General features: G+C 44.2%; 2 protein-coding genes across 2 annotated transcripts in view; both read left to right on the top strand.

Annotated features, from left to right (window-relative positions):
• LOC134082259 (uncharacterized) overlaps window positions 1–7,947 on the top strand; it is a 29,278-nt gene extending 21,331 nt beyond the window's left edge. Inside the window, exons 18-28 of the mRNA XM_062537908.1 lie at window positions 1,380–1,741; window positions 2,270–2,493; window positions 2,843–3,192; window positions 3,682–3,816; window positions 4,202–4,276; window positions 4,485–4,654; window positions 5,167–5,357; window positions 5,628–5,932; window positions 6,347–6,466; window positions 6,581–6,655; window positions 7,012–7,947. Of these exons, the coding sequence (XP_062393892.1) occupies window positions 1,380–1,741; window positions 2,270–2,493; window positions 2,843–3,192; window positions 3,682–3,816; window positions 4,202–4,276; window positions 4,485–4,654; window positions 5,167–5,357; window positions 5,628–5,932; window positions 6,347–6,466; window positions 6,581–6,655; window positions 7,012–7,790 (2,786 nt within the window). The 3' untranslated portion in view covers window positions 7,791–7,947. The remainder of the gene's footprint in view (window positions 1–1,379; window positions 1,742–2,269; window positions 2,494–2,842; window positions 3,193–3,681; window positions 3,817–4,201; window positions 4,277–4,484; window positions 4,655–5,166; window positions 5,358–5,627; window positions 5,933–6,346; window positions 6,467–6,580; window positions 6,656–7,011) is intronic.
• Window positions 7,948–8,302: 355 nt separating this feature from the next.
• On the top strand, window positions 8,303–15,176 carry tapbpl (TAP binding protein like). Its single transcript, XM_062538139.1, has 8 exons — window positions 8,303–8,676; window positions 8,847–9,068; window positions 9,887–10,165; window positions 10,280–10,486; window positions 10,566–10,733; window positions 11,055–11,158; window positions 11,906–12,137; window positions 13,115–15,176. The coding sequence occupies exons 1-8, from the start codon at window positions 8,631–8,633 to the stop codon at window positions 13,201–13,203; spliced, it is 1,347 nt and encodes a 448-aa protein (XP_062394123.1). The 5' UTR covers window positions 8,303–8,630; the 3' UTR covers window positions 13,204–15,176.
• Window positions 15,177–17,315: the final 2,139 nt, after the last annotated feature.

Genomic DNA, 17,315 nt, shown 5'->3' with positions numbered 1-17,315 from the left:
GTGCAACCTCTGTAGGCTCTAGATACTGGCTGCTACCAGTAGTAACACTGACCCTATCCAAATGCAAAACTAGTGAATAATCAATCAAGAAGGATAAAGATGGAAAAATTACCAGTTGCCACCACCTGTGAAGCCATTACTGTTTTGGGAGTCGTCTCACAGTTGGCCCTCTAGTACACCTGTAGTACATTTCTTTGACGTCAAAGCAGATGAACCTGATGCACAACCACCTCTGTTACATAACAGGCCATAATATCTCAAGTGTGACTGACTTGATGCTATACTCCTATGAACTAGTCTGGCTATCACTATACTAAACTCAATCTTTTAAGATTGAACATTAGTATGGGGAGGCTGCGCTTTGTTTCTACTGCACAAGAGGTGTGATCAATGGGCATCGTTCTAATGACTCTGTACGCTTGGATAGTCCTTCAACCAATCAGACCAACGATCCTGTGCGTCTTTTGGATAAGCTAGTGTCTGATTGGATCCAAGGTTCTGGCAGGGAACAGGGATCATTTAACCATTGTGGTTGTGCAACGGCACTTTCGGGAAATGCACCTTGTTGGTCTGTGTGGCCTAGATACAGATCAGGGCCAGATCAGGCCCACATCAGGCCTGGGGTCGCGTCAGCGCAGCGGCTTGCAGCCTTTATATTTTACCGCTCTAGTCATGTATTTGTCCAACACAAGCATGGCTATGTGGTAGCGTAGCCTTTGGACTGTCATCATTGATTATTCTGAGGCTCTAACCATATCAACTTGGTGGGAGGAGAAATAAACTGGAGTCCACTTTAAAGTCGTTCTGATGATTAATTAAGTGCCGTTAAAGTGGTTTGTCCATCATGTTTTTAAACTGGGGAAGACCCCTCGGGTGAGTTAGTTACCAACTTGTTTTATCTCCACCACTTTTGTTATTTCAGTAGTGGTAGTATAATTATAATATAACAGTATAATGTAATGTGTCATTTCACCCTTTCCTGTATTTTCCGTATGTTGCTGTGATGCTGTATTTTCCATATGTTGCTGTGATGCTGTATTTTCCATATGTTGCTGTGCTGCTGTAGTCATGGAGAATGCTATCTCTTTTCTTGGCATTGCTGTATCAGGCTGCTGTGTATGAGTGTGTGTGTGAGCGTGCGTGTGTGTGAGAAGATCTCTCCTACGTCTGCAGATCTAGATAGTCCAGGTAGTATAGTTACATTCTTCAACATTCTTCAACATAATTAAAAAATACTTAAATCTCAAAAACATCAAAGCCATCTTCACTCAGACATATCTTTTCACATAAAAATGTATATCTACCCTTTCATTCAGAAATGTTACAAAATTTAACAAAAAGGCATGATTCATTCTATTTCTCAAAACACACATACCCATGATATATGCACCTCATTATCATCAAACATATCATTATCATGGAGTGCGTTCTAGGTATGGACTTACTGGTAGATTTCTTTGCAGACATAAGTGTTTTGGATTTTCCTACAGTATTTGTTTCTCTCTCTGTATGTGCATGCGTACACTTTTTTGTAGTATGTGGTCGTCCAAAAGTTAATCTACAAAGCCACCAAAGGATTTTTGGAGGGTTGAAAGCCCCTGCAGAATCTGTGCCTTGGCAGGTGTTGTTGCAGACCAGTTCTGGTCGAGGAGGGGCCTTTGTGATCCACGACCAGTGGCTCCTCACTGCAGCTCACAATCTTGTGGTGTCTCAAAAAATTGAAAACCAAAAATCCTTGAAGGTATGTTTAATTGTTTCAAAGCAGCCTCTATATCGAGGGCTGAGAAGCAAAGGGGCGTAAGTGACATTTCACCAACTTTACAGGAGAGCCAAAACAAATCTAACTGCTTCTATATGTTCACAGTTAAAGACCTTTGGTTTTTGTTCAATAACTTTATATTTATAAATATTTTACTTCTATAATTGTGTCAGCTAGAAAGAGCTCATCAAGAGCTTTCAGGAGATACTGTATAACTGAATGTTGACCAAAATGTCACTTACGCCCCTTTGCTTCTCAGCCCTCTATGCTCAGTGTAAACTTCAGTCCTTCATGTATCTATTTCCAAAAAGTATGCTCATTTACAGCTGTATGGTATAAACCAGTTACAAAAGTGGTAGTAGAAGTCTTACAAATATAGTCATATGATGTGACTATAAAATGTAATATATGTAGCATAAAATATAGGTTAGCTTTCCAGAATGTTTATCTATTGGCATGTTTAACATATTTTCCGATTTAGCTCATTTTGATCCTCTGGTCTTGCTATAGGGGTATGTTGGGGACAACAGTATCACCAAAATGCTAGAGGAGGAAGCGCATTCTCTGGAAGTGCAGGCTGTGCGTGTTCATCCCTTGTATAACAACCCGGATGGCTCTAACTATGACCATGACATCGCCTTGATACAGCTCAAGCGCAAGATCACGTTTAACTCCAGAGTCATGCCGCTGTGTCTGCCGTCCGCAGAAGACCAGTACATGACTGGACGCATGGGGTAAATAAGGGAACTCAAGTTATTCAGATTCAGACTGTAATACTTACCATGTCAAACAAATTTTCACAATTTATTTTCACCTCTAATTTATTTATTTACTGCATGATAAAGGATTATTCATGTTAAGTAGTCCATTACAAATGGCTTGTTATGTCACTAAAATGTAATATGATTTCTTAGCACATGGCTGTGTTTGGAAAAGTAATCCTATTAGGAATTACTGAACAGGATTACAATGATCAGAGATGTTATACATTACACTACAGTAGCCAGATTACTGTTATCATATCACTCCAAATACATGATGATGTGACAGAATGATGATGTAATAAATTCTGCCTGCTCTCAGGATGGTGTCAGGGTTCGGAGTAACAGAAAATGACACAGTGTTGCCAGATCTCCGGCTTGTTAAACTCCCCCTAGTGGAGCAGAAGGTATGTGAGGACTTTGCCAGAAGTACATCCTTACCCAGAGAGCCCGTCTTCACGGAGAACATGTTCTGTGCAGGCTTCCCGGAGGGGGGCAAGGACTCCTGCTCTGGCGACAGTGGCGGGGCTTTTGCTTTTGCACAGGATGGGCGCTTCTGGGCTGCCGGGATTGTTAGCTGGGGTGTGGATTGTGGGAAACCAGGACATTACGGAGTGTACACCCGCATTTCAAAATACAATGACTGGATACACAAGATCACAAGCAACCAATGTAAGCAAAGCATTTCTTCAATTATGTAGGCAAGGATTTTCCAATATGATCCCAAAACCTAACTGCATGAATAAACAGTTTGTTTTTTTAATAAGTGATGGTTAAACAAAGAGTATAGCACTCCGAGAGTGCAGACCTCCGCCAAGTGAGAACATAACCGCCTCCTGGATCCAGACGGTGACATGGATCACTCCCAAAATGTAATGGCTTCTTCCTTGGGTCATTTCAGACCTTTCCTGAACATTTCATCGAAATCCATCCACACCTTTTTGGGTTATCTTGCTAACAGACAGACAAACAAACAAACAAACAAACAAACAAACAAACATATAAGAAACCCTGATGAAAACATAACCTCCTTGGCGGAGGTAATAATGAAGATATGAATATTTACTATACTGGATATTAGGAGACCTAAAGTAATAATATTTAATATTCACACATATTTAGTTTGCCTATATCCCCCTGTAATATTCTTCCCTATTCCAGTCGCAGATTGTGGAGACCCAAAGCCTTTGCTGAACGGCCGAGTGGCATTTCTCTCCATCGCTAAGCAGCAGTACCTGTCAGTCATCGAGTATCAGTGCAATGAGCCCTACTACTCTCTCCAGGGAGCAGACAGAGGCGAGTTGTGCACTCAGAACATGAAGCCTTTGGATCTCTCATATTGCATGATCACTGTGTTGTTATTTCTGACACTTGCTATTGTTAAAAACAGCATATAAGGTGCCTCTCATTCGGCTTTTATACATCCTCCCTTCCTCCTCGAGCCTCGATCCTCACTGATCTACATAAAGAATGATGGGGCGGCAACAATGGGATAGTCTATCCAGTTTTAGTTATAGATCAGTGGGAACGCCCATCGAGGATCGAGCATCGAGGATCAAGGAGAGATGTTGAGAGGCACCCATAGTGTCCTAGTTATCAGCCTCCACCCTGAACAATATTTTCACACACACTATGAGCTGAAACAGCTGTTGAGTGGAGGTGTTGGATGTCTTGTGTGCAGTGCGCTACACCTGTGCAGCAGATGGAGTTTGGAGGGACAGGAACAACAGTGACATCATACCTCCTTGTGTCCCAGGTAAGAAAACAAAAGCTCTCCTCACCACACACGGACGTATGGATGAGGAATATTCTCTGAGCTTGTGTTTGTCTCTGGGATTGCAGCTCTGCTGTGTGTGTGTGTGTGTGTGCATGTGTTGCTTTTGAGGCCTGTTATGTCTCTTTTATGCTAGTTTTGTATATTTCTGTAACTATATGTGTGTGTGTGTGTGTGTGTGTGTGTGTAGTATGTGGTCGTCCTGAGACAGTAAAGAATGGGGCTGTGCCTTGGTACGTCTCTGTGAGCGTGGACGGAGGTAGAGGAGCAGGAGCTGCAATAGGGGCCCGATGGATCCTGACTGCAGCCAGCAGCCTGCTGCCCAGAGGGGCTGCCTCCACCACCACACGGCAGGTCAAGGTACGCAGCGTCATCTTAGTCCAGATGTTCCTCAGAGCAAAACCAGACACACTGGTTTTCTGATCATGGCATTACTATAACGCAAGGAAGAGATGCCTCATATATGCTGCTGTGGTGACAGACGGAACCCTATTTTTTACCTCCAATTGCCTTTAGAACCTTCAGAACTGCCCTTAGTATGCTGAAGTATACTAGATCTCTCTCATGCTCTCAGTGTGCAGAAGTATACTAGATCTCTCATGTTCTCAGTATGCTGAAGTATACTAGATTTCTCATGTTCTCAGTATGCTGAAGTATACTAGATCTCTCTCATCCTCTCAGTATGCTGAAGTATACTAGATCTCTCTCATGCTCCCAGTATGATGAAGTGTACTAGAGATGCCCTTGCATGCGACATCGTGATGTGGCGTGCAATCGAAATGAGATTTAAAAAACAAATTGTGTTCATAAACTGCAACTCGTCACTTTTGAATCAGCTCAGCTCACACATGTGATGACTCTTTGTTTTGTAGATATCCATCAATGGATCTGCTTTTGAGGTGACAGCCCTGCATATTCACCCCTTGTACAACCAGTCCAACAGCCTGACTTATTTCAACCACAACATTGCCCTGGTCAAGCTGAGGAGTCCCATCACCTTCAATGCTGATGTTGCCCCCCTGTGTCTTCCCACAGAGAAGTCTGATCGTCCTGGGCTGAGTGGGTAAGAGCACACACACACACACACACACACACACACACACACACACACACACACACACACACACACACACTTCAGTGCTTTTATTTCTATCTGAACATAGGAGAATACAGAATACAGATTCAGTGATTGGAAGTATGTTACAGGGTTAGACTCTCTCACACACACACACACACACACACACACACACACACACACACACACACACACACACACACACACACACACACACACACACACACTCTCACTCTAGTTGTGTATCTTTTTCATCAGTTTGGTATCAGCGTCCCCATCCAACTCCAGCAATCATCAGGGAATCTGGCTCCCTCTAGTGGACAATGACAGGTGTAGCAGCAGCAAGTCAGCGGCCCTTTCTGCCCAGACCCTGTGCTCTGAGGGAGCGAGGTCTCTGCTCAGCAATCACATGGGGGCGGCGCTCGGGGTGGAGGAAGACGGCAGGTTTGGGGCAACGGGGGTCCTCATTCAGACCGTAGCCAATCAGGAAGGGGGTTCGTATGGAGTTTACACCCGCGTTTCTCAGTATCACCACTGGATCCGAGACACTATACAGAAACACTGTGAGTACAGCATTATCACAACATAATCCACCTCGTCTTTATCGTTTAGCAACATGTGTTCTTCACTCATCTGACAGCCGGCTCTATTCATAACGGTGAAATGAAGGCGAGGCGCCCCAGGAATGGTGTTTCATTAGGCTGATGTAGCCTAGTAGCAGCAGTAGTGAATATTAGAGCAGTAATAGACATCTAATATGTATCTATGCAGCATCCGCTCCACGCTGACAGCATTTCCTGATGCAGCAGTAGTGAATATTAGAGCAGTAATAGACATCTAATATGTATCTATGCTGCATCCGCTCCACGCTGACAGCATTTCCTGATGCAGCAGTAGTGAATATTAGAGCAGTAATAGACATCATATGTATCTATGCAGCATCCGCTCCACGCTGACAGCATTTCCTGATCCCACAGACTGTGATCACCCAGAGCTGCCCAACATGCTGGAGCTGGTGGACCAGGACACACGCTATGAGCAGCACAGTGAGCTACAGCTGCAGTGTTCCTCTGAGTACTACAGCCTGCAAGGAGAAGGTGGGAGCACACACACACAACACAATCACTGTTTATGCAGCAGATTACTGGAAAGTCATTTTGATTGGCAGAGAGGATCTGATTGGACTGAGCAGTGTTCTGTTTCCCACGCAGAGAAGTACACGTGTGCGGCCGATGGAATGTGGAGGTCTGGGACTGGACGTTCCGTTTGGCCAACCTGTGTTCCAGGTAGTCTAGTGGTCTGCTTTGCCACCTATAGCCCAAAGATATCCAGGTAGTACTAGTCTAGTGGTCTGCTTTATCACCTATAGCCCAAAGATATCCAGGTAGTCTAGCGGTCTGCTTTGCCACCTATAGCCCAAAGATATCCAGGTAGTCTAGTGGTCTGCTTTGCCACCTATAGCCCAAAATAGGTAAAAGAAAAATCCTTTCTTCCCTTCTGTATATTTCTGTCTGTCTATCTATCTATCTATCTTTCTTACATTCCTTCTTTCCCATCTGGGTTTCTTCCCTCCCTGCCCTCTCCCCACCCCTCCCCATCCCTCCCCATCCCTCCCCACCCCTCCCCATCCCCCCGGCCCCAGTGTGTGGGATCACCGAGGTGCCCCCCCACAGCAGTGCTCGTATCCTGGGGGGGCGGGCGGCCAGGCCGGGGGCGGTGCCCTGGCAGCTGCTGATGAAGACGCCGCACCGCGCGGGGGCCTCCCTGCTCAGTGACCAATGGGCTCTCACCACCGCCTCTGTGGTGGACGGACACACCGAGCGCAACCTCACCTTCTACGGCGGCATGGTCGACAGCCTGGACCGCAGACAAGTCGTCATGGTGAGCGAGAAGGTCATCCTTCACCCTGACTACCAGCGGGGTCTGTCCGACGACGCACGCACCAGTTACGACAACGACATCGCCCTGGTCAAGCTCTCCTCCAGGGTGAGGCTCGGCCCGGCTCTCCGCCCCGTGTGCCTGCCGGAGGGGACGGCAGGTGGCGCCGCCCTGGAGGGGAAGATGGCCACTGTGTCGGGGTTCGGCACCTGGGAGAAGGGCCTGCGGAGCCGGAAACTCCGGCACGCCCCCATCAGAGAGTATTCCCGGGAGCAGTGTGCGGAGACGCCCGTACACGGGCCGCAGCAGCAGCCAATGGCCTTCACCCACAACATGTTCTGCGCCGGGCTGGAGGCGAGCGACAGCTGCCAAGGGGACAGTGGGGGGCCGCTGGTCCAGCCCATGGTAGGCTTGCAGAGGCCAGGGCAACTGTATCGACTGAAGGGCATTGTGTCCTGGGGACCTGTGTGTGGAAATAAGACATACTACACCAAAGTCCAGAACTACCTGGACTGGATCACGGAGACCATGGAAAAGGAGTAGTATAGGGCAGTGGAAAATGTTACATTTGCCCTCATAAATTGTTTTAATGAATACTAGGATTAAATGTAATGGAATTGATATATGGGACACTTTTAGAGACTATTGCCACATAAGCCCCCCATAAGCCTGCAATGGAGCAGCATAGGCTCTGGTTGAAAAGTCTGATTAATGAATAAATGTTAAAGGAAAATAGAAATGTCAAATTGAAAGTGATATGAACATGGACCTTATTTTATCTATACATGTAGTCATTGGCATGTTTTTGGTCGTTTCATAGCCTACATGATTTTTGTTTCCACAATGTCGCTTTTTGTTGAAGCCTCTGGTTGAAGCCTATTTGGCATAGGCTACACATGACATGTGAAATAGATCTAGAAAATAGATCTAGATCTAGGATCCTACTCATAGGCTATATGACTCGAATACACCCCTGTGATGTCAGCTTCTTCCACGTCTATGATTCGCCAAACAGCCAGGTGGGTAGCAAAAAATAACACAGAGTTTACTTTCACTTTTCACTGCAGACTCTTTCAGGAAACGACAGACTGTAGGCTTTATTGTTTGCTAAAGGAATAACCACTCTGAGAAATTGCGTTGTGGTCAAGTCAACAGTTGAAATGCGGTTTATTTACAGTTAACAATTAGATTAGTTGCCAATACATTTTAGCTTATAGTGAAAGAAATTTGTGAAAACGAAAGCGAAAGGTTAAGCGAGTAGGCTAAATTCAAGAATCAACTGTCCGTTGCTGTCGAAGATGCGTTATCTTTGGTCATATTTTGCTATTCTGTGACCTACCAATGACAATCCTTTGACCAGATACAAACGATCAGCTATTAGTTATGTTTATCATCTTCATGATAGGATGCTTGGTGCCATCCGCATACGGTAAGAGCTTGTTCTTTTACATAGCCTATGAATACATGCACAGAAAAAAAAAGAAACAAACGTCTGAAGATAGGAATTGCCACACTTATCACTGAAATTAGCGTATGCAACGTGTTTGTTTATCCCCAGTGTGCAATATAGTGTCAGCATATCTCGCTTTCCCCTGACAGCTCTTGATGGCGCGGATGTGGTGCTGTCCTGCTCCTTCGTGGAGGAGGGAGGGGGAATGATGGGGGGTATGGGCGGAGGGGGGCTCTTCAGCCGCACTCCTGCAACGCTGGTCCTCAGGGACCTTCCTGTGGATCCCGACTCCGACTCCGCTCTGGACTCCGTGACCCCCTTTGATCCGCCGGAGCAGCCCAGCGCGGATGACCTCATCTTCGAAGTGAAAGGTTGAGTGAAACCAAAGCATTTTACTGACTGACTAACAGAGACAACATGTAGGCTACGTCACAGTTTGTCTCTTGCTTTGGTGCTTTTCTCGCATCACTATTAACATTTGCACAGCAGCAAGTCTTGAAACAAGTGCAAACTGCAAAACCTAGTGGATAACCTGCAAAAGCACGCCACTGCTCAAAATGGACAGTCCATTCCTTGACATCTATCTATGAACAAGACAGTCAATGGCTTTGTCAGGTTTTTTTCATATGACAGTTTATTCTTTATTCAGTATTGTATGTTTTCCAGTGCAAAAAAAAGGTCAGAACGCGGTGACAGGCCTAGGCTACACTGACTGAAAATGCTCAAGACAGCATTACACACTACTGTACCTGTAGGTTGGATATTTTACTCTCCAGTAGAGGGCAGAGTGTATCAGCTGTGTGTGTATGTGCGTCTGTCTGTCCACTCCCTGAGATTAGAAAGCGATTCATTTGAAGTTTTCATAAAAGGTAGAAGGACGTACACTACATACTCATCTAATCTGTATCAGGATATGTGTGTGTGTGTGTGTGTGTGTGTGTGTGTCCCATTCACTTTCCTTACTGGCTAACTAGGCCTATAGGAGGGAGACTGTCTGCTGCTGTCTGCTTCTGTTAAGAGTTTTTAATATTTTAATGACATAATAATTTGGTAGATTTGTGTGAATTTGTTGGCTGTTATTCTAGTGGTTACAGATTACTTCATTATCTTCATGTTTCTTTCTCTGTGTTTCCCTTTCTACAAACACACACACACACACACACACACACACGCTGGTCTTGTGGAGCAGGCTCTTCAGTGGAGATCCCAGATGCGGAGACCCTTCTCCATGCTGACTGTAACGAACAGGAAGTGAACTGCGAGATCAGTCGCTACATCCCCCGTGGCTCGGACCCTGATGCTCCGCCCTCTCACTTCATTGGCTCCCTGCAGGTGGAGGGGGGTGGCATCAGCCTCACCATGGTCCTGCAGGTTTTAACCAATGAGGAGGCTACATCTGAAACTGTGCCTCTGATACAAAGCAAGCTGGAAATCCCTCTTAGCCAATCAGGGACTCTGCTCACTGAGGGTGAGCGGCATCACTGTGAATGTTGAATTGATTGCATGCTGGCTGTGTTCTGAGTTCTTTTGAAAGCCGTCTTTATGTCTGGTCCCATATTGAACCTTTCTTTCCGTCCTTCAGTTGCGTTCGTGGTGTTCTCTCGCTCGCCATCCCTCTCGGCTCCACTGGGGGGCGACGCTCAGCTGGACTGTGGCTTCAGGCAGCAGGACTCCTCCCCCGTGGGTGAGCTCGGGCTTGAGTGGCGGCTGCAGCACAGAGGAAATGGTCGTAAAGTCCTGGAGATGAGCACAGTTGCAGAGGGGGAGGGGGAGGGGGCGGGGCCCACTGGTGAGTGACAGATAAATGAGCCAATTAGATTCTTTTAAGTGAAAACTTCAGGCCTCCAGCTGTGTGTTGTGATTTGCAGTGTCTCCTGGGCGGGACGGGGCTAGCGTGGATCCTGCGCTAGCGGTGGAAGAGGGTAACGTGTCTATGAGCCTCACAAAGCTCAAAGTGGTCGATGAAGGAACATACATTTGTACCGTCACTTCTGGAACATTCCAAACCCAACAGATTGTCCAGCTACACATTGCCCGTAAGTCTCCCCACACACACACACACACACACACACACTGTTTGATTTCATCAACACACAATCTATCAGCTACACATTGCCCGTAAGTCTCCCCACACACACACACACACACACACACACACACACACACACACACACACACACACACACACACACACACACTGTTTGATTTCATTCCCTTGTGACATCACTGCGTCTGTGCAGATAGTTGGTATATCATAACTGATTCATGCGTTTGTGCATACTGAAACGTGCACCTGTGCAGTCTTACCATGAGAGAGTTAACAGTGTGTACCGCCTACTTTGTCCCCTGTCGTCCAGAGCCTCCGACAGTTTCTCTCTCTGAGGAGATGGTGGTATATCAAGATGAGCCGGCCCAGAAACTCAGCTGCCACTGCAAGAGCTACTACCCTCTTGATGTGCAGGTTTGTAGTTCACAGCAGCTCCTTCACAGGTCTTTCTTTCTAGCTGTGGACAAAATCATTCATGTACCAGTTGTTTTTATCCACAGTGACTTACATTATACTGTACACAATGGCTAACTTTTAGCCATAGCTGTATCAGTAGTAGATAACCTATAGATGCGATCTTTTTACAAAGGCCATGTATACGAACACCAGAGTTTTTGTTGAGCAAACATTTACCAGTCAGCTGCAGAACTGTTGATGAGCAGTTTGAATTGAACAGTCTGGGATAAGAATGGCAGACTGAACCTTTGCTGTTGCACAGATAAACGCTCTCTTCCGTCAGTAGATGCACGCTCTGTGTATCCAACTCTTGACACTGTTAATGGCAGCACCTAGGTGAACCACTTGAGCTGCACAAATAGAAATGAAGAGCTCTTTTCCAAAACGCTATAAATCCATTTTTTAAAACATTAAAAAAGCCATGTTGTTTAATTGTGTATTTCAGGTAAAATCAATAAAAATGCAGTTGTTTTGCTTTGATTGAGTAAATAAATCAACTAAACATAACCCAATACAGTTCCACTGAAATTACTTGGAAAACAAAATGTACAAAAATTTCCAATGGTGGATATAGCGTTTTGGAAAAGAACTCTTCAAATTGAAAACAATCCCTACATGTCTGTAATTACACATCATACTCTTTTGGCTTTTATAATTACCTTCTGTTATGGTCTCATTTAAAATCGACCTTATATGGCCGTTAAGGTCGAGTGGCTGTCACTCAGCTCCTCGGAGGCAGAGCCCATCGAGATCACGGACGGGGCGTCCATGACCAGCCACAGGCAACACTCCGACGGAACTTACTCCGTCACCGCCCACCTGATGCTCCGCCTCTCGGCACACCCACCTGGGACCTCCGTCACTTGCAGGGTTGGCCATCAGGCCCAGAGGTCGGAGGTCGACGTCAGCACCACTGTTCGCCTCGCCCCTGAGACAGGTGAGCAGCGCCATGAGCAGCGCTCATTTGGGCTTTTATACGTCCTCCCTCACTCCTCGGGCCTCGATCCTCACTGATCTACATAAAGAATGATGGGGCGAAAACAATGGGATAGTCTATCCAGTGTTAATTATAGATCAGTGGGATCGCCCCTCGAGGATCGAGCATCGAGGATAGAGGAGAGATGTTGAGAGGCACCCCATGACAGGGTGGCATGTGGGCACAAGTGGGCAGTAGAGTCCATCTCCATGTCCCTTTTCTGTGGGCGGAGACTAGCTGAGTACACACATGTTGAAAGGGTTTAAAAGAACTTGTGAAATTACCTCATTTGCAGTTATACCATTTGACACTGTTATTCTAATTTAGCATAGTTCACTGGAAGTGAGTTACACCAGTTAGCGTAGCCAATAGTTAAAACGGAGCTATCGGCTAACTGGAGAAACCCACTTCCATCCAGAGAATTATGCTAAGCTAGGCTAACAGTGTCAGACTGGGGTAGTGTGGGTACGGAGAGGAGAGAGGCATGTAGTATCCTCTAAGGTCATTCCCAACTTACACTACTGAGGTTTGCTAGTGGCCCTTGCACCATCTGCTTCTGGGTAAGGCATTTATTTTTCTGAATATTGATTGGTAATTTATCCCAGATCAATCAATACATCCATATTTTGAGAGAAGTTACTGGGGATGACATACTTTCTTTACATAGTTTACATTTACATGTATTCAAAGCAACTTACAAAATGAGGATTAACATTCATGCTACATTGCAAATGAGACCCCTTAGGGTAACAGTAATTACCACTGTACTACTTACTGTACATGTACAAACACTATGACACTACCAGAGTTCATAGTTTCGTAGTTCATAGTCAATCTGGCATACTTTAAGACACTTTGGCAAGTGCAGTACTATAACATGATGTTATACAGTTGCAGTACGAGTACCGCAGCTAACGCAGTTCTCCATGTGTTCACAGATGACAGCCTCTACTCCATCATCGTGTCAGTGCTGGTGGTGATTGTGGGAACCGTCTTTTTTTACCAAGTGATGGGAGGAGCAAACTGAGTTTTGACTGAATGCACTGAAGATGAAATGCATATACTGCAACAAAGCTCTGAAAAAAAAATATTTTAATGTTCTAAGAAGCAGAGGTGGAAAAGTCCAGCTTCAGAGAGTAAAAGTCCTACCGCATATCTGTGCCAACCATTCATTTAAACCAGTTGATTCTAATTAGCACAACTCTTAAGCTAGGTATAGAGCAGCTAATTAGTGAGATCACCTGAATTAACTGCACAGGCAGAACCAATACATGGTTGGATTTTTACTCTCTGAAGCTGGACTTTCCCACCTCTGCTAAGAAGTGCTGCAATGTTTCATGTCAATTAGAAATAATTTGGTACGTGTAGTAAGATTACTGTGACTGTCATATCTGTGAGTGAAGGGTAAATGAAGAGAGGGGGAGAGCCATGATGGCAGATGTTACACATGGGAAAGGTTTTGCTGTGCTGCTGCCTCAGTGTTTATGATGAGGTTTCAGGTCGTACGAATATCACTGGGCCTTAAAGCCCATTGAAGCACTTAAGCCCATTTTCTGGTGCTCCAAGCGGTTTCAAAGCTAACACATTTTTGTCACATACAGAAAACATCACCTCACCGTTTGTTAGCTGCCTGTGCCCTGAGTAAACTGTAAAAAATCGCTGTTTCTGTGGACAGCCCAGGCAACAAAAACACCCTGGTCCAGCCTGGACCATGATACATAGCAAACTGCTCCAGCCAATCACCAATGAGATGGGCATTCAGGAGAGTTTCAACGTGCACGGGAAGGCGCAGCAAGCTAGCTCTCTGTTTTGTGTGAAGGCCAACAGAAGTGATGTTAACCAGCATCGCTTAGACCACCTTTAATGATATGGACATGTCGGTTATCTTCAACTATGTTCCTCTTTGTGCAGAGGAGAGTGTTTGGACTGTGACTGTATGTAATGTCTGTAATTCTTGAAAGAAGACCATACTTGAAGATGACTTGACAATGTCCTGCAAGGGTCAAAGATACATAGTCATAAAACCTAAAACGTTCAAATAAATACTATGGCAGCTGCACTGTAACATTTGTCAGAAACAAAAATTACTTTCCATTGATGGGTTGACCCAGAGCTTTTGGTTTGATTGTCTATTATTGTCCCGTTATGGACTCTCTTTCCCAGAATGCACCTCAGTCCGTAGCATATTAGGATGTGTTGAAAAAGGAGTTTGCGACTACTATTTTTTTGTACGTGACTTTTTACGATATCTTGTGATGTGTATATTTTTTTTGAGTAATCCCACATCGTGCCCACAGGGGTAGAATTTGTGTCTAGTCTTGTGGGCACAATGTGCACTAAGAAGATGTGTAATGTTGTAATGTCTGCGTTGTTGTAACTGGTGTGATGAAGTCAGTCAGTACAAATACATATGCAGTGTTGGTTATTTAAGATCTACAAATAACTTACTGGAAACGTCTACTTTAATTTATGCTTTTCATCACCCTTTTCCCACAGCAGTGTAAATTCTGGTTGATTTGAATAAAACTATCATCTGACATTTATGTAAGGGATAATCAACGACGCGCCGTGCGTTTATAGGAAAATAATGCACGTTCGAAGTGGTAATAAGGACCCGACGCCGCAGGCGGAGGGGACTTTACACTTCGATAAGTGCATTATTTTCCTATAAACGCACAGGGCGCGGAGTTGATTATCCCGCTTATACCACTGCTACTATCAGTTTTGTTTATATTGCCGCTGTCTTAGATACAACATTGCTGTTTTTACCGTTACATTCACATTGGCGAATTAATATTCAAGTGTAATAAGCCCAAAAGAAGGGAACTACTTCATAGCCGTGCGGTATATAGAAAAATAATGCACGTTCCAAATAGCGCATCACAATAGGAAATTTGACCAAGCAGTGGTATAAGAGACATTTATGTTTTTGTTGAAATGACAAATGGCCTTCTAATATGCCAAATGATAGCCTGCTACAGTATGTTATGATCACAATAAAAAAACAAACTGAATTGAATTTCATGTTGATGATTTATTTAGCATCAGCAAAAGTGTTAAGCAAGTCAACATGCAGTGGCTCTTGTCCTGGGCAGGACGGCCATTATCTAATGTGTACAAGTTCACTGTTTTGATGCTGCTTTGAGTCAGTCATATACGAAATTCAAACACAGACTTCTGTTCATGTTTACAAAGGAACATTTCACACCAGAACCAAACCTCAAACAAAATACAAAAATAAAAATAAAAAAACACATTTGTATTCTTAAAGTTAACATTTGTATCCCTAGTTCTGGCGCCTAACACACAGCATAAATATGTTTTTTTTTTCTCACTCTCCTCAGTATCATTCTAAATATTCTGGTTTAGAATTAAGTTATGACAACATTTGACACCTTAAATGGCTTCACAAGATAGTATAGAAAATACTTTTCTGGCAGAGAACAATTCTAAAAATATAACAGGCAGTCAAGAGTTTGAAGACAAGCAGAATAGTGGAAAAACGCTGCACACAGACTCACACGTCATCAGGGGAAAAACCTTCACCTTAATTTACGATTGCTCTGTTTTGCAGACTTGGACTCACTGAGATACTGGTGAATAAATTACCTCAGCATTGGCAGGCTTACGAAAGCTGGGTTTTCTACCAATAGTTTTTTTCTTGCCAACCCTTTGTCTGGAAAGAATGTATTTTACCTGGCAAAATTGGGAGGCGTTTATGGCTGGTCGACACAACAGACGCTCAGAAGGCCAAAGTGGGTGGTTGGGGATATTAGTATTCAGGTTTCTCCTTGTATTTTTCTGCTATTGCAACCACTAGGATAACTTCAACTTAGCTTCAATTTTACCACAACATTAATCTCTCTGTTCAACCTCCCGGCTGCGTCAAAGCCGCCAAATTGTCCAGAAAGGCAATAAATAACCACCAAATGTAACTTGCTCAGTAGGCCTATCATGATGGCATGATATTCAAATTAGTTGTGGTTCTGAGCAGGCAGCAAAAAATGGTCAACAAAGCTGCAGGTGTGGCCATATTCTCTGGCCTAGGGGAGACCTGGCTGGTTGGATCAGGGGCAGGTTGAGTCATGTTTAATTTCTAGCCAACGAAAAGTGCATCCACAAAATGTTAAATAAGTGTCATCTTAACTGGAGCACACACACATACAGAAACATATTTGAAAGTCATTAACCTTAGGTGAGGGCAACTTTTGGATTTGTCAGGGTCAAAACTTCAAAAAATCGCCCTTCCCACTAAGATGCTTGCATTGTGATTGGTAAGGGTATAGAAAAAGGACTAATTTCACTTGAAAGAGGCAAGACTCCGATATGTTTTCATATAAAATGTGTGAGCCTGTGGTGACCGGTGCTGGCAGACTAATACAATTTCAGTGCTGAGGAGTGTGTGAACATGGATGGTTGGCACACTGATTTTGGGGTTGGCAGATAGGCTGCATTACCTAGGCTATATGGCTCTTTTTTTTTTTTACAAATCTATAAATTGTGTATTTTACAAATAAAAACATCATCAATCTTTATTTTAACCTTGTTATTGTAATTACTGAACATAATTTTATATTTGGAAGCATTTCAGACATTTTTAAACATTTGAAATAAAAAATACATCGGTAGGGACTAAATTGGTCTTGACAGTATGGTCCTATCGAAGAAAAACACACTGGAAAGACATCAGCAAAGTCTTACAGGCAGTGAGATAGATGAGCACTTGAAAGAAAAACAAAATGAGTACTGCAGAGGACGATAACAGGTGTCCCAACCGACCATGACACGTGCCAACCAACCCTGTGCCTGGGGCAGGTTGGCACAAGTGCACATATAATCATATAACTTTAAGGAATTGGGATCATTGAGATACCAAACTTTCCCAAACAGCTAATCACACTTTGAAAGTGTTAACGCATGGACGGGGAGATATAACTGTGAGTGAAAAGTGAGCCAACCAGTCAAGATCTTGGCTGTTTTGAACATGATTTTTGTGTCCACTTTCCATTTTCTGGCATAGGCACCCCTGTGATGTCAGCTTCTTCCACTTGTGTGATCCACCAAACAGGTTTCATGGGTTGCAAAACATAAAACGAAATTTGTTTACTTTTCACTGCAGACTCTTTGAGGGAACGACAG

Source organism: Sardina pilchardus, chromosome 6 (assembly GCF_963854185.1).
Source record: "Sardina pilchardus chromosome 6, fSarPil1.1, whole genome shotgun sequence".
Classification (NCBI taxonomy): Eukaryota; Metazoa; Chordata; class Actinopteri; order Clupeiformes; family Clupeidae; genus Sardina; species Sardina pilchardus.
Note: the sequence above shows the minus strand (reverse complement) of the source record. Positions and strands in the feature narration are given on the sequence as shown.

What these genes read in the sequence shown, in the direction of transcription:
- tapbpl (XM_062538139.1), top strand. Translation starts at nt 8,631, where the DNA reads ATGTTTATCATCTTCATGATAGGATGCTTGGTGCCATCCGCATACG. An exon ending in CTTGGTGCCATCCGCATACG is followed by an intron (nt 8,677 to 8,846) that starts GTAAGAGCTTGT and finishes TTCCCCTGACAG; the next exon opens with CTCTTGATGGCGCGGATGTG. An exon ending in ACTACCCTCTTGATGTGCAG is followed by an intron (nt 11,159 to 11,905) that starts GTTTGTAGTTCA and finishes ATGGCCGTTAAG; the next exon opens with GTCGAGTGGCTGTCACTCAG.